Source organism: Xiphophorus hellerii, chromosome 9 (assembly GCF_003331165.1).
Source record: "Xiphophorus hellerii strain 12219 chromosome 9, Xiphophorus_hellerii-4.1, whole genome shotgun sequence".
In the NCBI taxonomy this organism is placed as follows: domain Eukaryota; kingdom Metazoa; phylum Chordata; class Actinopteri; order Cyprinodontiformes; family Poeciliidae; genus Xiphophorus; species Xiphophorus hellerii.
The window spans coordinates 4,909,421-4,928,104 of record NC_045680.1 but is presented as its reverse complement, the minus strand read 5'-3'; the positions used below and the strand labels follow the sequence as shown (position 1 = coordinate 4,928,104).

Sequence of the window (18,684 nt, the reverse complement as noted above, 5' to 3'; positions counted from 1 at the left end):
ACAGCTAACAGCTATCAATTAAACAATCTATGTAATTTTATTTAAATTCAGAAAAAGTTTGATTTTAAAAAAGCAGTTTGTTGATATACTAGAGAAGGTTTTCTGTTTTAATTCATGCTGCAAACTAAGAATTAGAATTTTGAGAGTAGATTAAAGGAAAATTTTCTTGCTAAATCTCTTTGGTAGTCATACTTGTTTGTAGAGCCAGTTGTGTGGCAAAGTAAGGAGTTATGTTAATGACTTCCTCCTGTGGCTTTCCTCATTCCTTCTCTGGCTTTTTCCAAAGAAAGTGAAGACAAAAGAATAAATATGTTTTTCTTTGGCATGTGTTCAACTGCTGGCACTGAGTTTTATTGATATACTTTTGTAGTTTTTTTCTGTAATCTTCCCACGATTATTAAAGGGGCTGTGTTTAAAGTCTAAAGGAATAATTGCCAATTCTTGCAATTTAACTACATTTCCCTTGATACTTTCAGTAGATAAAAGATTGTGTCTTTTTTCTTAGAGACTCACTAAAGTCAAAAGTACTGCATGTCCCAGAAGCCCACAGTGGATGTGGTGTTTAGTGCCTTTTTTAGTGAAAGTTTTTTGTTTTGATTATTGTAGTAAATGCCTCTATAACCACGGATGAACTATTCCTGTTGCCACATCTTTTCAAACAAAACTGCAGAAAACAAAGAAATCTAAAATGGGTGTCTAGGCTGGACGATATTGCTGAAAAACATCATATAAGTGTTTCATATCTGTCGATATCAATGATATTGTTTTTTGTTTTAAATATCTGAAATACTGCCAAACTGACCTTTTCTCTTGTAGCCAGTTTTCACTCCACACCATTGTTGTTGTTTTTTAAGCAGTTATCAGATACAGTGATGAAACATTAAACTGCTGCTGTGCAAGTTACTCAACAAGTCGCTAGGTAACCAAAGAACGAGTGAGTTGCTAGGTAACCAAAGAGTGAGTGAGTTAGTTGATGCCACCAACCTTGCTTAAGCTCACTCTCTCTAAAGCCTTTCCTCTCCCTACATCTCCCAGAATGCTGTGGGGTTCTTGATCAGAGCTCAGTGAATATCCTATGTGTAATATTGAATATCCTATCAGATGTATTATATTAATATATATTGTTACTGATTTATTGTCTAGCCCTAATGGGGAGAAGATCAAATAAAAGTTAAGTGCTTTGTCTAAAGGCTAAATGAAGAAGGAAATGGGAGCCATGCAGGAGCAGGAGTCATTTTACCGGGAGTGGGACGGGACAGCCTCCACATCACTGAATCTTTATATCTTCCAATCTTGTGAAAAGTTAAACAATAGCCAAATGGCCAGAAAAATCTGTAAAACTACCTTTTCTATAATAACACATCCTTTAGTTTAGATAAGGATTTTCTTTCTCTGGTAGGAAGACAAAGGTATCTGTTCCACCCCTGTGACAAATGGGACAAAGATGTCAACCTTCGTGGATGTCAGGACTCTGGTTTCCTCATTATCGGTGGCAAGGAGGATAATAGGGACCTGTCCTTGGCTTCAAAATACCAATGACTGTATGTGACACTGGAGGCACCCATGGCTGAGCGCCAGGAAGAGGACATGGTGAGACAATGTAGGGGGAGAGGAGTTATAACGCTCACACAGCAGAATAGTTGATGTTTCACTTTCCCCTATACCATCTTATTTCTCTCTTTTTCATCACTTTTCTCTGCTCTCCTCACTCAGACTCAATAAATCTCCCTCCTTTATTTCCCACTGTGTCTTTCCTCCTGCCAAGTGGGCTAATTGGTGGATCATTCAGGGTCAGCTGGTATATCTCAGTGTTACCTCGGCCGCATTATCACGCCGAGGTTAAATGAGGAAAATAAAGTTGTGTGCCTTTCATTCAGGTAACCAAGGTGAAAGGCAGACCTTTCCATGCCCCATTAGTGCAAAGTACTATTTCACTGCTTATCTAACCAGCTGAATTGAACATTGTCAAGCAGGAGGATTGGGAATTATGAATGGCCGAGTGCTGCTGATAAATATAAAGTAATGAATAGAGGCCTTTGTGGAGCACAGAGACGTCATTGTAGAGCTGGGAACAACCGCTAGTGTGGAAGAAGGCTTTTCAGAAGAACAGAAAACAAAAGAACATGGATTAGACTCCTAAGCAATGTTAATACATGAAAGCGGTCTTTCTATGTTGTACTGAACAGCCCTAAGAGTCACCGCAGTACAGGACATTTCTCACTGAATAAAAGATTTGGTTGCAGGATACTTTAAAAAACACATGTTGAGAAGACTTAGTTGATGCCATCAACCTAACTTAGGGTGGTGAGAGGTAAAGCAGCTGAAGGCTTTCCTCTGCCTACATCCCCCAGAATGCTATGCAGTTCTGGATTGAACATTTGAATATTCTATCGGACATATTTTCTATTGATATTGATCACATGCCTTTTACGATATTGTTTGTTATTGATTTATTGTCCAGCTCTGATATAATGGGTATTGATAATTGTGATGATGATTGCGATTTTATATATTGTGCAGCTCAATCGAAGAATGAAAAGTCACAAAATCAGAAAAAAAACATAAACAGATACAAAAGAACACAAATATGGCACCAAACAAAAAAAGCAGTCTAAAGATAGAGATAGATGGATAACAAAATAATTAATTTTTGGGAAATATCTCCCAGTACAAAACCACACCTCAGTTTTTAATAATCTAGTTACTTCTACATTTTGAATCCTTCCTTTCCTTTCCATTCATCTCCAGTTATCCTTTGCTTTAAACAATACCAAAGGAAAACTGCCGAACCTTTAACTTAGAGTTTAATGTAACCCTGCTGGTGTAAATCTACCTGATGTCGTGACGTTACATAACAAGCCATTTTATGAAAGTTAATTGACTTACTGAGAGTAATGGAAGACTTTGGTTGGCATCAAAATAAAGAAAATTCAGTTTGTGTTTCTATCTCAGGAAGTAGTTCTAATTATGATATCAACAAGATAATCTGAACTTCCAGTGCAACCCAGTAATCACTGAGTAAATTGTTGTTTATATCCAACATCTATTAGAAATCATCCTGAATTTTACAGGACCAGCAGCACTGAGTCAGATAGACGACTTGAATAGCTGATCTGTATGATCTATTTCTGGACAATAAAGATGCAGAAGCCTCAGAATCCGATCAATATCCCCGAGGAACCAGCGATTATTGTAGATTACTACAACACCCTCCCATTTCCTTTCCTACTCAGCGAGAAGCAGACGAAGATATTACTAATAACTTAGTCAGCACTGAATCCCTAAGCCTTCGATAACTGAAAATATATGCAACAGTACATCTCGATTTATTCAGTTCTTTGTAAGCATTTAGACAAAAGAAAATGAGCATTAGAGGTTCCATTTGCTGTTCCATAAAAGGGAATTACTAGATCTTGGTTTGAGTCCTATTGAGATTCTACTGAATGTCTCTCAAACTCCCAGCATTTTTGATCTCATAAAGTCCCTTCAGCACTTAACCTGCACTTGTGCTGCTTGGTCATCAGAGAATTTATAGTCACACTGGAGTCACACCAATAAGAGCCACACTGGACTGGCAGCACTTCAAGTAAGTTCTAGTAATTTATTCATTGCTGCCATGCGGCAATCCTGCTTCGTTGCCTCGTTGCAGCCAAAGCAATCTCACCATGAAACATACAACCTACAATCTCCATCCTGAGAGATAATAAACTAAATGCCACAATCAAAAAGTCCTTAAACATGGAGGTTATTTTATATTCTTTACAATGAATTCCTGATTGTTTTAGAATTTATTGACATTTATCTGAACTTACAAGTATTTGCAGGTCCTGTGGGTTTTTCATTCAGCTTATATTGGACTTTCCAATGGCTACGTTTGAACGCTGGGATGACCGAGAACCAAATCAGTTTCCTTTGGATCTTTGCGACATCACCAAAAGGCTTTTACTTTTTAGCATTCAAATTTTGCGTTGTGTGTTCTGCGATCTTTTTAGTGCTCTTAATCTTTTATTGTTATGCACTTTGGTTTCCTTGTTTGGATGTTTTAAAGCTCTTTAGAAATTAATAAATGAAATTAAAAAGTAAGTCCCTTACTGGGGAGCAAGCTTCCCAGTGGTGTAAAATGTGTGTAAGCCATTTGCTGAGCAACCCTAAGAAGTTGTAACTACTTTTTATTTTGGAACTCTTTATTTAAGTTTAAACAATTCAAAACAGAACATTACCAGAGAATTTCCAAAACTTTTTATAATCTACTTTAAAAAAAAGTTTAATCATGTTCTACTTCTAGTTGAAAAGATCCATTTTCACTTTTTCCATCATTCACCTTCTTTAGTCTCTGTTTCCACACAGTTACAGTTGGTGACTTCACATTCTTCCACTTAACATTTATTATTGGCAATCAACAATTAAATGCATACAACAAGTGGCATATGTAATACGTATATCTAGAAGTTGACTTTTTTAGGACAAAATAGAAACTTCCTAGCAGATATGTGTCCTGTTATGTCTGGTTGCTTCGGGGCCAGGATAATTAATAAAACTATGTTTTCTGCTATCTACCAGAAAATCCAGAAGGTTTATCAGTTTTTGATATTCAGCTAAGGAATCATTTGTATTAAGCAGCCAAAAAATATTCCAAAACATTCCAAGATGTCTACACTGCAAAACATCTGAAGGTGGTTTAACTTGAACATGAAAATCCACCTGCTGCCTTGAAAATGCAATTTAAGCCAATCACAGGCAAGGATCATATTGGTATTAACTCAGAAATTAAAGTTCATGAAGTTTATTTAATAAGATACAAGTTGTCTAAACATTGTGTTTTAAGTTAATTAATTTTGAATTGTAAGTTTTAACTTAATGTTGGAATTAAAGCCAAATAATTATTTCACAATATGGAAGAAAAAAAAACTGCCCTCACCGAGTTAAAGAGCCACAATCTCTTTTATTTCTATTCACAATATCAAGTTAAAATAGCTATTTATTTTACTTTAGAAAAATGTAAATTTTTGTTTCAAATTGCATGAACAAAATTTCTGATCTGATAACGAATTTTATTAAACATCACAATGAATTCAGCTCAGAAACATTTAGTGTGAACAGGACATAAAAATAAACATTTGTCTTAGTAAAACACAAGAGTCAGTTCAATGTAACACACTTCCATCTCAGGATAAACATGCCGCTAAGCATTCTGGGAAATAGTTCCCACTCCTGTCTTTTTCTTCTCTCAGTTTTTTAAGTGTTAACCTAAAAACTCTGGTTTATTCAACTCTTGGAGGTTTGACTAAATTAATAAAAAGGTTAACACAACGTAATACCAAGCTTATCTTTCGCAAACTCACATTTAGGTTCAAAATCTAAAACTCACAAAATTTATTTGACTTAAAGAATATAAGAGAGTAAACACAACTAAATGCAGCTCAAATATTTTACAGTGTACCTCTGAACGAGCTACTTAAAAAAAGCAGTCAAGTCAAATTTACTTGTGCAGCAGATTTCAGCAACAAGGAAATTCAAAATGAAGGATTTGGAGTCAAAGCCTGGATTTAAATCCAATTAAGAGGCGGTTGATCAATAACGCTTGAAGACCCTATAACTAATAAAATTTAGCTTAAAAAAAAAGAAAAAGACAGGTTTTCTTCACAGTGATTGTGCATTATAGATTGAAGGCACAGAGGAAGACTCCAGTTTTTGTTTAAGGGGAAATTAAATGAATCAAGTGATCAATCTAAGTGAAATTACTTTAACAGAAGGCCAGGTTAGAAATGAGAGCTTTGATTACTTAAAACATAATTTAAAAACTTCATTTAGTGCTTATTCTGTTGTAATGTATGACAGACAAAATGCAGAAAGGAAGGCGTAAGTTTCATAACAACCAATTTAATAAAGAGTTTAAAAATACACTTTTAAAAAGACTTGGTGGCGCAAAGCAAAGAAATAACATGAGGAAGAATCCGACAAAGACAATGGGGAGCAAAAGAGTACATAAGCAAATGTAATCAAGGGAATGAGGAACAGCTGGAGGGAAAGCAAAAACAGAAGAAGAATGAAGAGATAAAAAACCTGATTCCTCTTCACCACAGTGTGTTTCGCTGCGGTGAGAAACACGCTGAGGGGAGGAACAGAAGCAGAGCAGGAGGAAGAGAGAGTACAATTAAATGAAGGGAAAAACCCCGACACTATCAAAAAGTAACAAAACGAAATATTAACATAAACAATTACTACAAGAAATACTAATAAAAGAAACAAAAATCTAAAAGCTTAAACCAAGAAGTAAACAAACAGAGGAATGAATTAAGGCAAGATCTAAGTAAGACAATAAAGAAAATATCAAAACAGAAACAAATGAAACTAAAAGTTACCTACGGATTATGACACCTGTGTGACAAATAAGCAAAATCAAACTACATTTATATCCTGCTGTCATGATGTAAATAGGATGTACACAGACTTACAGTATGTTTTCACAACATTGTATAATGATTAAATTAAACTGAAAGATTGCTACATTTTATTTAACTCCATGTATGCTGCTAAAATTAATAAATTAACACATCAAACATTTAGCTTACTATATGAAGTCTTTCACAGCACCAACACAGCTACATAAAACACAGAATATAAACTGATTCAGGTGATTTTTGTTTGCATTTGTTTTAGGACTTTTTTTATTTTAGCTTCTTTGTTTTCTGATCTAATCAGTGTAACATCCTGAATGTGCTTTCTTTCCACAGAGATGTGGTCGACCCTCAGCTCAGTGGATGGGTTTTGAAGGTTAAATGTACCAGCATCATGAAGACACAGAAGGACAGAGCCATTAAATTTATTCGGCGCCCCAGTGACTGAGGATGGATTCAGGAAAGATAAGAAATAAATACCGTAAGAGACGTCACAGACTGCAATTTATTACAATTTAAAAGCTTTACTGTCCTCTACAGCTGCCAGCTTCTGAGATTGACAAAAAAGGAGAAAATGATTTGTTGCCATCAAAGATGAAAGATTTACTCTCCGACAGGATAGCAATAAATTCTTATTTCATCGCAAAATCTGCAGTAAACTTCATTCACCTTTCATTCATTACATAAAAAAACTGGTAGAGAAAAAAAGCAATAAAACAATCCTAAGATATGCAGCAGGATGTCTGCAAACAAACAGATAATTCTGCCTTATGCTGAGGTTTAGCTCTGAAATTTAGCCTCCTGAAGAGGCTAATAAGGAGGTGAGGATGAAAATTGATTGCACCTCTACCAAACAAATCAAAAAGAGTGGCCAAACCAAATGAGTCACAGGAGGGTGTTATCAGATAAACAAGAACGGCAGAGGAACAAGATGTGCAATAAAGTGGCTTAAAACTCCCCAGCTTCACATTGAGCGCCTCTGTGCAGACGCAGACATGGATAATACGTCCATTTATGAGCTGTGGAAGACAGAACAATCCTCTTTGCACTTTCCCAGCCCTCCAGTTGTTGAGGATGGGGAACGGAACGAATGTGGAGCAATTCTCTGCCACCAAGTCTAAAAGCAGCATTCTTCACCAAGGTCATTGTTTGTCTGCAGGGTGTGCTTAGCAGCTAGGAAAAAGGCAAATCAAACCAAAGCTTAGTGAAGTTAGAGAAAATCAAGGACAGGGTCGCCAAGCCCCCTTTATTCCCACTTCTTCCTTGCAGTATAAGAAGCCTGGTCACACACTGCTTTGATCAGAGCCTAAACTCAGTGGTAAAATCTCTGCTGCACATCTTAGAAAGCACAGAATGGGCAACACCAGCAGCTATTCTATCTGTACTTTAAAGTATTTTAAGCTCTCGGGTGTGCATTATAATTTTTCTGCAAAGGTTTGATAATCTTCATGGCTATAAATGGAAAAGTGTGAAGATCAAGACGGCATAAAAAGGGACTCAGAAGTTAGTGGTGTGTCTCTGAAGGCAAAGATGCATTATGTACGAACAGATAAATACATTAAAAACATGAGAATTTAAGGCGAGCAAATCATTACTTGCAAGGCAAATTGTTTATCACAACTTAGGGAAATTGTCTGCAGCTTCCTGAAACATCTCTCGACTTCTAATAGCTCCAGGTTTGGCCATCTACAGAGCTGCAGAAACAAAACGAAAGCGGTTCTTCAAAGTTTCTTCATAAAACGGGCAAAGGGGAAAACCAAACATCTACACCAGCCTGATTAACCAGCTTAAGTAAAGATAGTATCTCCTTAAATGTTCTTCACAGTATGAGGAAGTTTAGAGTCAACGATATATGAACCCCTTTGAAGGGATTGAATGATAAGGAAGTCATCAAAAACAAGACAAATGAATGTGATGACTTGTAAACTAACTCATTTATTCCAACGAAACATTTACTCCATCTGAAGAAGTCAAGATTTTTGTGGCACAGAAAATTAAAGTGACACTGTTGAGACAGTACAAATGTAAATTATGACAGAAACATTATATTTTGACAGGCAGCAATTAATGTGTAGCCAGAACATGATACGCCTAATACAGTCAGATTAGCATCAATAGCAATTAGACGAATCACTGTTGCTCTGAGAAACATAGAAACTTATAGTTTATATTTGCAGCAACACAAAATGCCAGTTTTAAAAGGACAGAACCCAGATAGCCTTGATGAGCCCTGATTGCTGCTAATTACTATAACATCACTGTGACACTGTGATTTTATTATGATGGTTACTTTGTTGTTTCTTTCCTAAAGTAATATCCCAGATGTGTACTTGACCCTTCAGTTCAGGTTAATAAAGACAAAATCTCAGCAGCAGCAAGGTCATCCAAAGTGCAGCTAGTATGCAGCTCAGCACATACTCCACCACAGAAGAAGAGCAGGAAAACAAAAAACGCATCGGTTAACCAATGTAGGCTCAGAAGCAGATGCAGCAGAGAAACACATTAAGCTGGGAGTAATTAGGAGAAAATACTGCTGGTATTTTATCATACAGAACAGCATTCCTCAGCCCCTTCACTTATGAAGCTGTTGGAGGGCAAAAACCAGCGGCTCATACTGCTGCGAAAACAGCTTTTCCTTTCGACACTTCAGAGGAATGCTTTTTTCCCTCTCAGTGCCATTGTATTCAGAAAAACCCATGTGACATAGAACCTGTTAGAGGTAAAGCTGAAGTATTCAACTTTATTTAAGTGGCTGGACCACAGCCAAAGTGCAGATTTCCACTTCAGACCTTCTCTCTATGCATTTTCCAGATTATAGAGAGCAGTTATTAATGGCAAGCATCAAGTGCGGAGTTAATAATTAAGTTTACAAAGAAGCAAACAGATCATGACATAAATACAAAACCTTCTTCAACACTTTATGAAGCATTATATAAATTGGAACAAAAGGAAAATGCAAGAATTGGTCCAGAACGCAGATGAAAACATGAACGCAAAATGTGATTACATTGTAGTTAAGACAGTGTTGGCATACTACATCTAAAACTACAGCTGTAACTTGGCTAAGGGTTTTATTTAATTAGCAATGAACAAGTGAATTTGAATTAAATCTCATCCCACAATAACACAAAACTCTGATTTCAATAAAATCTCTTGATTGCTTCACTAGGATGTATTTATCTGTATGTTCTGTGGGAAACTTAGAAATCTTTTCACTTTTAGAGAGTAGATGAAGAAAGTTTGAAACCAAAATAATTTCCCTCCTTAAAGAAATTTGAATTCTCATTTGACAAACAAAAGAGAGCCCTTATTATTGACTCTGCAGAAAGCTGGTGACCTCTGGTCACTTTGCGCCTCAACATCTGCTGACCCCACTCTGTGAATTTACTTCTCGGCTGAGTTGCTGTTCACATTTTGCTGATAGTGGGAATATTTAGTCACAAGTAAATGTCATGACTCGATCTATTGCACAGGCAGCAAACTATCATGGTACCACACTGAAATTCACTGAAATTGTGCTCAGAAAAAAAAGAGTCTGACAAAAAACGCCTGACAGTGCTGGATTTTATACACTTAATGATTTGCAGGGGTGACCAGATACTATGTATGTCATAGAACCTGGGAAAACACTGTCTTCACTTAAATTTACCTCATTATTACAATAAAGTTTGTTAGAATTAATTTATATCTGTCAAAATGTCAGCAAAGTCTTCAAATTTCTGCCTCCAACCTTTGGACATTACATCTTTTCCTAAGCGAGATTGATTATAAGCGTATGTTTCAAATATCCCTGGCAGCTGATTGGACAGCCAGAAAATACATGACCTAATTTCCACAACACAGAACCTTATCAACGCCAGCCTCACCGGGAACACGGTCTAATTGCTGTGACTTTTATGTTGCGTTTTTTTAATGACGAGAGATTAATTAATCTTTGAAACGAATGTTTGAGCTACAAAGGATGGTGGCATCAAGGATCAAAGTCATTGAGGTCTACTGTGGCAGGATTAGGAAAACACGGAAGACGGATGGAGACAATCTAAGACTCCAGAGAAGAAAATCCTTTCAAGTCTCCACTGAATGAAGAAGTTGGCGCTCCTGCTGTTAGCTGACTGACAGCAACACATGCGAGGGTGGTCATGTGATATCATGGTATTTCAGCCCCATACTTTGATTAAGAAAGACAAACCACATTTAGCATGCATTCCAGCAACAAAGTTCCCTCTGGGAAAAACCTGGACTGAGAGATTCAGTCAAGGTGAAAAGAAAGCACACCTCCTTTCAGTTCCAGGGTTTTACGAATCAAGCCATGTAAAATTATTATTATTTAATGAGTTCTATTATTTAACTGTAATGTCAAATGTAGAAAAACACACAGCAACGCCCCTAACTCTTCTTTTCTTCAAGAAAAATCAAGCCAAAAACACCATCTGTAAAAACTATCTACACCGTATGATTAAAGCGAACCAATAACCAGCAATAGCTCTCTCAATTCATCTCTATTAAATTGAATTCAATTCAGTTCAACTCAAAGTACTTTATCTCAAAGGGAAATTAAATTTTGGTGTAACTAATATAATCCTATAATCATCGTTGTGGATGGTGATGCTATGGACAGGATGGTTCTCCGGTAGCAGTCAGTCTTGCAACAAATTTGAAAAAGCTTCTGACTAAAGACTGTTGTTGCCAAGCACTGCTAATCCACCTCATTTGCTTTTGCCACTCCCCTGTAAATCTTTGTCTGGCCATACAGTTAGAAAGCTGAGCAGAGAGACGTTGGAGTTGGAGATATGATCCTTGCCTGTTATGATCAATGGAAGAGATGATTGAACTTCCTCCCGCTCTCTGCTTTGCATCCATGAAGCCTCCTTTTTAACCCTTCAAGGATTTGGGTTCATAATTCAGGTATAGTAATCAGATACTCCCAATTATAAAAATAATATGTTGTCGTCATCATAGTAACTGTCAGAAAGTAAAAAAGTGAGAACAAAAATCCTTCCAGTTCCACTGCATCCAAAACCAGAGGCAATAACTGTCCATACATGCAACCCTTCAGCCTAAAAAACTGTGAGCAGAAACCTACAAAGAGAATAAATCAGAAACAAACTTACTCCAACATGCAGCCACCATGAGAGGAGCAGTTCTAGAATCAGTGAAAGGATTTTGGATAACTACTCTTCCTTTCAAATTAGCTTTCATTCAGTGACATTTGCTAGTATTCTCCACAGTTCCCCATTAAGCTTATCAGCCAGAGTGATGTCTGGACTTTAACAGGGCCATTGCACGACCTTAATTTAATTCTTTTTCACTCAGTTTGTTGTAAATTTGCTGCTGTGTTTGGGATCATTGTCTCGCTGATGACCCAGTTTGGTTAGGATGATTTTATAAAGGACTTTTATTGTTCAAATACCGTTGTTCTAGAAGTGGTTCACTGAGTTCCTACTCAACAAATCAATATTTTGTTGCTATACTGTTTTTAAAAAGAAGACGTTTTTTCATAGCAAAGCTCCCAAACAAGACATGCTTGTTCAGATATTTCCTAACTTTCCTGTTACGCAGTTTTAAATCTAACATGCTCACTAGGACTCATGTCCTGTAGGATAACTACCTGGAATTGAAAGAGTGTGTGTTTTTTATATAAAAACCTGTTTAAATCAAGAAAGAATACATTTAAAATGTCTTGATTTCATTGGTTTTCTGAATGATCACTGTGACTTTACCTGAAAGATTAAACTGATTGAGAGTGAGTAGATGCTACGTCTGCCTCTCCATGAGTGTTTGACTCTCAATAAAAAAATCACAGCGTTTGAACAAGTTTTGATCAAAACAGGACAAAATATTCAAAAAACCTTTCAAAAGAAATTATACAATTTATATAAAAAATGGATTTGTTGTTTTTCTCTAGATCCGTGTGTTTCTCTTACCTCATTTTTGTGCGATTAATGTAAAGCTTTTAAGGATTTACAGTAAAGCTGCATAATATGTCATCATCGCAATGTTTGGAGTGCAATAACTGTCTACTAAGATATTCCAGCATTATTCATGCTAATGTCATATTTAGCCAGCTGGACAGTCTCACACCAGACGCTAATGACATTACCAAAAATGCTAAAGGTCACAGAGAGATGCAAGCACAGATGAGAAAGAGAGGAATAAATAAAACAGGCAACTGATCAAATATTATCACCCATCGCAAAAATGTCTAATATTTTGCAGCCCAGCAAGCATAAATATCAAATAGAGACAAAAGTCATACTTGTAACTTTTACAGTAAGAGATAAGATCAGTGCAAATTGTCAACAAAATGGTAGGAGTGCAGCATAACTTAAGGTACTGTTCAAGTCATCTGTTTTTATGTTGCAATATCACAGGCTTAGATAAAAAAATATCATGCAGCCCTATTTTAACACCTACTAGTTGATTTGGCATTAACTCAATACAATGGTATTTAAGAAACATCAACACATTATCTCAAAAGTTACGATTCTTTCATTGTATTCTTTCTTAAACGTCTCAGGCTCTGTGTCCTTTCCTTTGTTCCTCTACCGCCTCCAACAAATGAAGCCTTTGAACTAATCTGTGCTCCACTGACCCTCCAGAGTGTTCGTGACCCATTCAAACACCCGGTGGTGCCACCCTCTTAGGAGGATGACATCAGCGTGCTCGTCCAGTCAGCTGCTGCCTGCTCAGGTTACCTCCACCGACAGTGGAAAGGAGTTCTCATGTGCAGCTGACAGCTCCACTGCATCACTCTGCAGCAGTGCTGGCATCGAGCACGGAGGCCGTCTCTGCACCCTGAATGCAGGAAAACAGTCCAACCAAGGCTTCTCCTAACGATGAGGTTTGATCCAGAAATATCAAAACCATAACATTCTACTCAGGCAGCTGAATCGCACAAAAACATGATCATCATCACGTTAGGAGAGTCTAAAGAATGAACAGCACCACAAACAAAACACAATACGTAGTCCAACCTCTCATGCTGCATAACAAGCTGGTACTGATGGCCAGACGGTGAAAAATCCACCTGCAATCTACAGCAACTTCCTAGTAAATCATACTATTTAATCCTTTCCACATTTTGTCACATTACAACCATAAACTTCTACTTTCTTTTTAGGATTTTATGTGATAATTGAGAAATACAAAAAACGGGACGAGGTTAGCAGCCACGAACTTTTGGGGGGAAGTTTCTACCAACTTTGTTCATCTAAAGATAGAAATTTGTTTCAACAATTTGAGTCACACTAGTTTTGAACTAGGATGAGGTGGGGGTTTTTTTTGGCTGTATTGAAATTAGCGTATTTTGCAAAATTGCAATGGGAACACTTTTTGGCGACGCACAAGTTACGTGATCAAAAACTTAATGTTACTACTGGCAGAAAAAACAACAGGAAGTAGCAGGAGGAGGATAGCGCAGCATGTTTTCTAATTACTTATGTTGTTAACAAACTTATTCATGTGTGATTTTAAATGGAAAACCACAACTGCAAAAATTTATTTTCTGAAATGAGCAGAATATTCACAAAGTTTTGCACACATTAGTATTGGAAATGCAGCTTGTGTCTGTGAAAAGCAATAAATAAGTCTTTCCACACATTCTCCATTAGATTTAGGTCTGAACTTTGATTGAGCCCTCCAAACACGACAACGTTTGGTTCTAAATAATACCATTATAACACTGTTTGGGCCTTTGAGACCCTCAAGCCTTTGAGAACCTCAAACCGGGTTTTGTCCAGGACTGTCCTGACTAGTTTCCCAGTTTTTTCTAAAGAAAAAAACATCCTACAAGGTTTCTTCTAAAGTGCACATGAGGCTTCTTGTAGCTCTCTATCAACAACGTCTTACATCTTGCCCTCTTCCATACTATTGATCATGAGTCAATTGCAGTATATATTGTTATTGATTTATTGTTCAGCCTTATTTTAAAATATACTTCTAAATGATGACATTTAGGGCCTTTTGATTTAATTTGTCTTTATTTGTCCTCTGTCTTTGGTTGTTTTAGCATAGTACACATCAGCAATTTTAGTCTTTTCAATTTAAACTATTCTTTTCTTTTCTAAAGCACTTTGATTCGTGCTTTCAATTGACAGATTCTCCCACCTGAGCTGTGAATTTCTGCAGCTCCTACAGACTTAACACCAGCCTGCTATTTTTATCATTTCCAATAACCTGCAAATTAAGGTGGACGGCCCTGTTTTGGTAGGTTGTCGTACTCTGAACTTAACTGAACCTGATGTTTTTTAATGATTATTGGATTTTGTATTAAATTACACACAGTTTTCCGATAGGGTGACTACAGATTTAGTTGTTCTAGATTTTACTTAGGGGTAATAGAGTGGAAAGGGGCTTGGATGCACAGCTCTCCACAGATTTCTGGTTGTAATGTGAAAATAAAAGTGAAATACTTTTGCAGGGCATCATCTGCAATAGTTCAGAAAATACCTGGGTGTTGAAAATATTTGTTTACAAAGAAGAGTGAACAGCTGCAGGCCTTACAGACATTATGCAGCAGAAAAGGGGCTCAGAGGAACAGTGTAGTAAGAATGGTGGGACAGGAGGTGGTAATAAGCTCCTCATTACTCAACAATAAGGTCAAACTAGCTCTAGATGTGCATAATGAAGCCATCTCCCTAAGCAGAGGCAAAAACAGACATATTCCGGGCAAGACGTGCAGGTAAGACCATGAATTACAGGCCTGAAGTGACACGATGTGATCGTTTTGGGGAAACAAAGGAGGAGGAGGAGGAGGAATGGTGCTGCTGTTTCACCTGTCCTCTCCTCCGATTCCAAGCCTCACCGTCCGAAGCGAAGCGACTCACCCAGGACTCCCGAGGAGCTCTGTTGCGGGGCAGAACCCGGCTCCGGCCTCTCCGAGTCCCCCTGCTGCGCTCGGTGTCGGTGGCGGGAGCTCTCGGAGCCGTCGCCGGAGGTGGTCGCACCCTCGGCGGCCGCAGCGCCTCCCGTCCCCGCGTCGGGCATGCTCTCTATCAGCGAGGAGCGACGCAAGATGAAGGTATCGTCCGGGAAATGAGGCAGCGGTGTCGCATCTCAGGAGAGAGGCAGCGCATGGGTGAAGGAAGGGGCTCTGTTAAAGGAGAGGAGTGAAAGTGAAGTGAAGGTTGTCGGTGCGGCGGCGAATCATCCTGGCGGGGCTCTGGAGCTGGATGCGCGGCTAGATGGAGAGAGCTGCTCCGATGATGACTGGAGGAGGGACAAAGACAGGGAGGGCGGGGGGAGGGGGCTGGATGACAGACTCATTTCACCTTACAGCGGTTCACCCTGATAATTGACTATTGTCCTAGATTATTACAGTGGACTTGCAGGTGTTACTCAAAAGTCATCTCATGCTGAATTAAACTGCATGGAAGCTGCGAACTAACTCCTAATAGTCATTTTAAAACGTGCATGACCTTGATTTTCCATCTCCCACAGACATGTAATAATATCACCATACAGCGAACTCTGTAAGTAAGCCAGAAATAGAAATACAGAATGATTGTTTGCTGCATGGCTCACATTGTTAACTGAGCAAAAATGTGCATTGTTCCTTTATACTCATCACTCTACCTGGCTGCAAGAAGTCAGAGAAGTGCGCATTTTGCTGTTTACTGCAAAGGTGTTGCAGGCAAACTTACCATTTGGTCTCATAACAACAACAAGCTTTATTTTATCTCATATGTATTTGATGTGATTGACAAAGATGAAAAGTAGTTCAATTTACTTCAACGCAATTCAAAAACACTTTATTGATCCCAAAGGGAAGCTAAATGTTGTAAGTCATATCCAAGTTTTCTTCAGTTTTTGTAGATGCTGACTGCGGTGAGCAAGAAGGATCTCCTGTAGGAGTCTGTATTACTGCGAGTCTGAAGAAGCTTCTGACTGAAGACACTCAACTGTTTTTGTCTAATAGTCTCATGAACAAGATGGTCCATGATTTTCTTGATTTTATGAAAAATTCTTCTTTGCAACATAATCTCCTGATTCCAGTTGTTCCAGTAGTTGTGAATAAGAACAAAAATTACGTTTTTCTACAATGAAAGTGAGGGAAAAGGTTGTTTTAAGTCATCCAGATTTCATTGCAGTTATTGTTACAAAGGTTTTCTTAAAATAGAAAAGGTACAGCACAAAGTTGCCATCATATATCGACCACTTTTAATTTAATTTGATATTTTTGTTTTCAGGGAACTTATAACAGTTTAACTTTTACCAGTATTCCTGTCTTGGATTTGATCAGTGTCATTTTCTGGACCATTCCTGCATTTGTCTAACAAATATTAATAGAATATATGTTGTGTCTTGCGGAACCATAATATTAAATTAAAACAAAAAAATAAAATGCCCAATCTTATCACAAAAAAAACCCCAATTACATCTATATAGATTTGATTTTAAATTTAAAGAATAAAAATAGTCCTCTTTGGCAGAGTAGTGGAGTCTTCTAGTCTCTATCTCTTTAACTATCTCACCCTTTCCTGGAAAACTAAATAGGCTATATGATTTATTTAATAATGCAGAAATATAGCTGTTGATTAAATATTCATCAGTGTCCAGGTAAAGGTACAAGTATGTCACCTTCCAGTTCATCAAGAATGGCAATGTGCAGATTGTTTATAAACTGCTATAATGTCTCATTAAACATGTCTGAGAATAAACATAAATTGTATCATTGCAGAAGATTGTGTCATGTTTGCTGACAGATATAACTCAATTTGTAGACTGTGGTGTGTCATAAGACAATAGTGGTTTACATATACATCAAAACAAATATTTATGGTACAGATCATATTATTTATGTATGTATGGAGCTGGTAAACTGCATCTCAGATGTGCATAAACAAACAAATATATATAATTATTCTTTACAAGGAGAATTTTGTCATTAGTAATGACACCCAGGGTGTTATTTCAAAGTGTTTATACATAACTCAGGAGCTGTGAGGTAGCAGCTGCTTTAGCCTTTTGCTCACATAGAGCATGCTATAAATTATAAATTAAGGTTAAAAAAATTCTCCCAAGCCTCATGCTGTACATGTTCTGTGTGGACACAATCAGGAACCTCTTCCATTGTGCTTCTCCTTGCAGCCACTCCGTCAGGTTGACGTCCCTCCCCTTGGTATCATGGTTCACAACTCAGAGGCAAGTCCAATTGGAGCAGAATTTCTGCTTACTCACCAGCTCAGAGGGTTGATAGCTGCAAGACTCTGCAGTGGGCCACAAACTCACATCAGTGCACATGAAGTCTGGACGCTGTGACTTTATTCTGCGGCATGCACGATTGTTGCGTGTTTAAACAATGATTAAAACATTGTGAATAATAGAGATAGACTGATGCAAGCCAAAACCATAAATATCTATGTAAGCAACTCAAAACAAAAGATTCAGCTTAAAATGATTTTGATTACATTGAAGTCTAAGAAAACAGAATCCAAACACATTCACTGCTTTCAATTGTAGATTTGGAAATGTTCACCACATTTAGTTCTGTGTCTGATGATTTCCATTTGGTATAATGACTGACTTATGTGAATTATGTTTCATTCATGAGGTCATATGCTTTTTGATGGCTGCAGACATCAAAATAATCTACTTAGTCATGTGCACCTCTTATATATTTATGTTTTTCATGGTTCCTGTGTTGAACTGCACCATCAATCTATCATTGAGGCTAATTAAAGAAAACCTAAACTTGTCTTTTTGATTGTTTATTGTATCATTTATGATCTGTTTTAACTATTTTACCAAACTAAATTAAAGGTGGCTTTTACCATATTGGCAATACATTATTAACTTGCCCTGTTGACATAAGATTTGATTTGTTAACATGCAAATTATTTAAAATATAGTCAGACAGATGCAGTGGTGGTAATAGAGAAATTTTACCAAAGGAGGACCTGAATGTGGCCAGTGTTGTTGTTTGTTTTGTTTTTTCATGTGAGCATAAAACAAATGAACGAACTAACTAATACAGGGTAATATTTGTTAAATATATTAAGTGCACCGCAGAGTCACTTTTAGCTATAGAGCTCCAGGTTGCAGACCTCTGATCTAGAAGATGACAATTGTGATCCTACCTCAATGTGGCTGAAGCTAAAAGTGCAACACCTTAATTCACTGTTGGAGTAAAACTGTGAAGATTCTTCCCACTCCACTTTCTTTTCTTTCTTTTTTGTTTTTGGAAATCTTTAGTGAATATCCAAACCCCAGTATTACAAGGCACTGGTTTGTAATATACGTTTTTTGACATCATAAATTGAGCAGAAAAGAGAAAAAAGAATGAATA

The 18,684-nt window shown here is 37.3% G+C and overlaps 1 protein-coding gene across 2 annotated transcripts in view; it reads right to left on the bottom strand.

Moving 5' to 3' along the window:
* ano8b (anoctamin 8b) overlaps positions 1–17,245 on the bottom strand; it is a 44,468-nt gene extending 27,223 nt beyond the window's left edge. Inside the window, exon 1 of one of the 2 annotated variants that reach the window (XM_032571582.1) lies at positions 15,224–17,245. In XM_032571582.1, the coding sequence (XP_032427473.1) occupies positions 15,224–15,383 (160 nt within the window). In that variant the 5' untranslated portion in view covers positions 15,384–17,245. The remainder of the gene's footprint in view (positions 1–15,223) is intronic. The other variant, XM_032571583.1, reaches the window with a different exon arrangement.
* Positions 17,246–18,684: the final 1,439 nt, after the last annotated feature.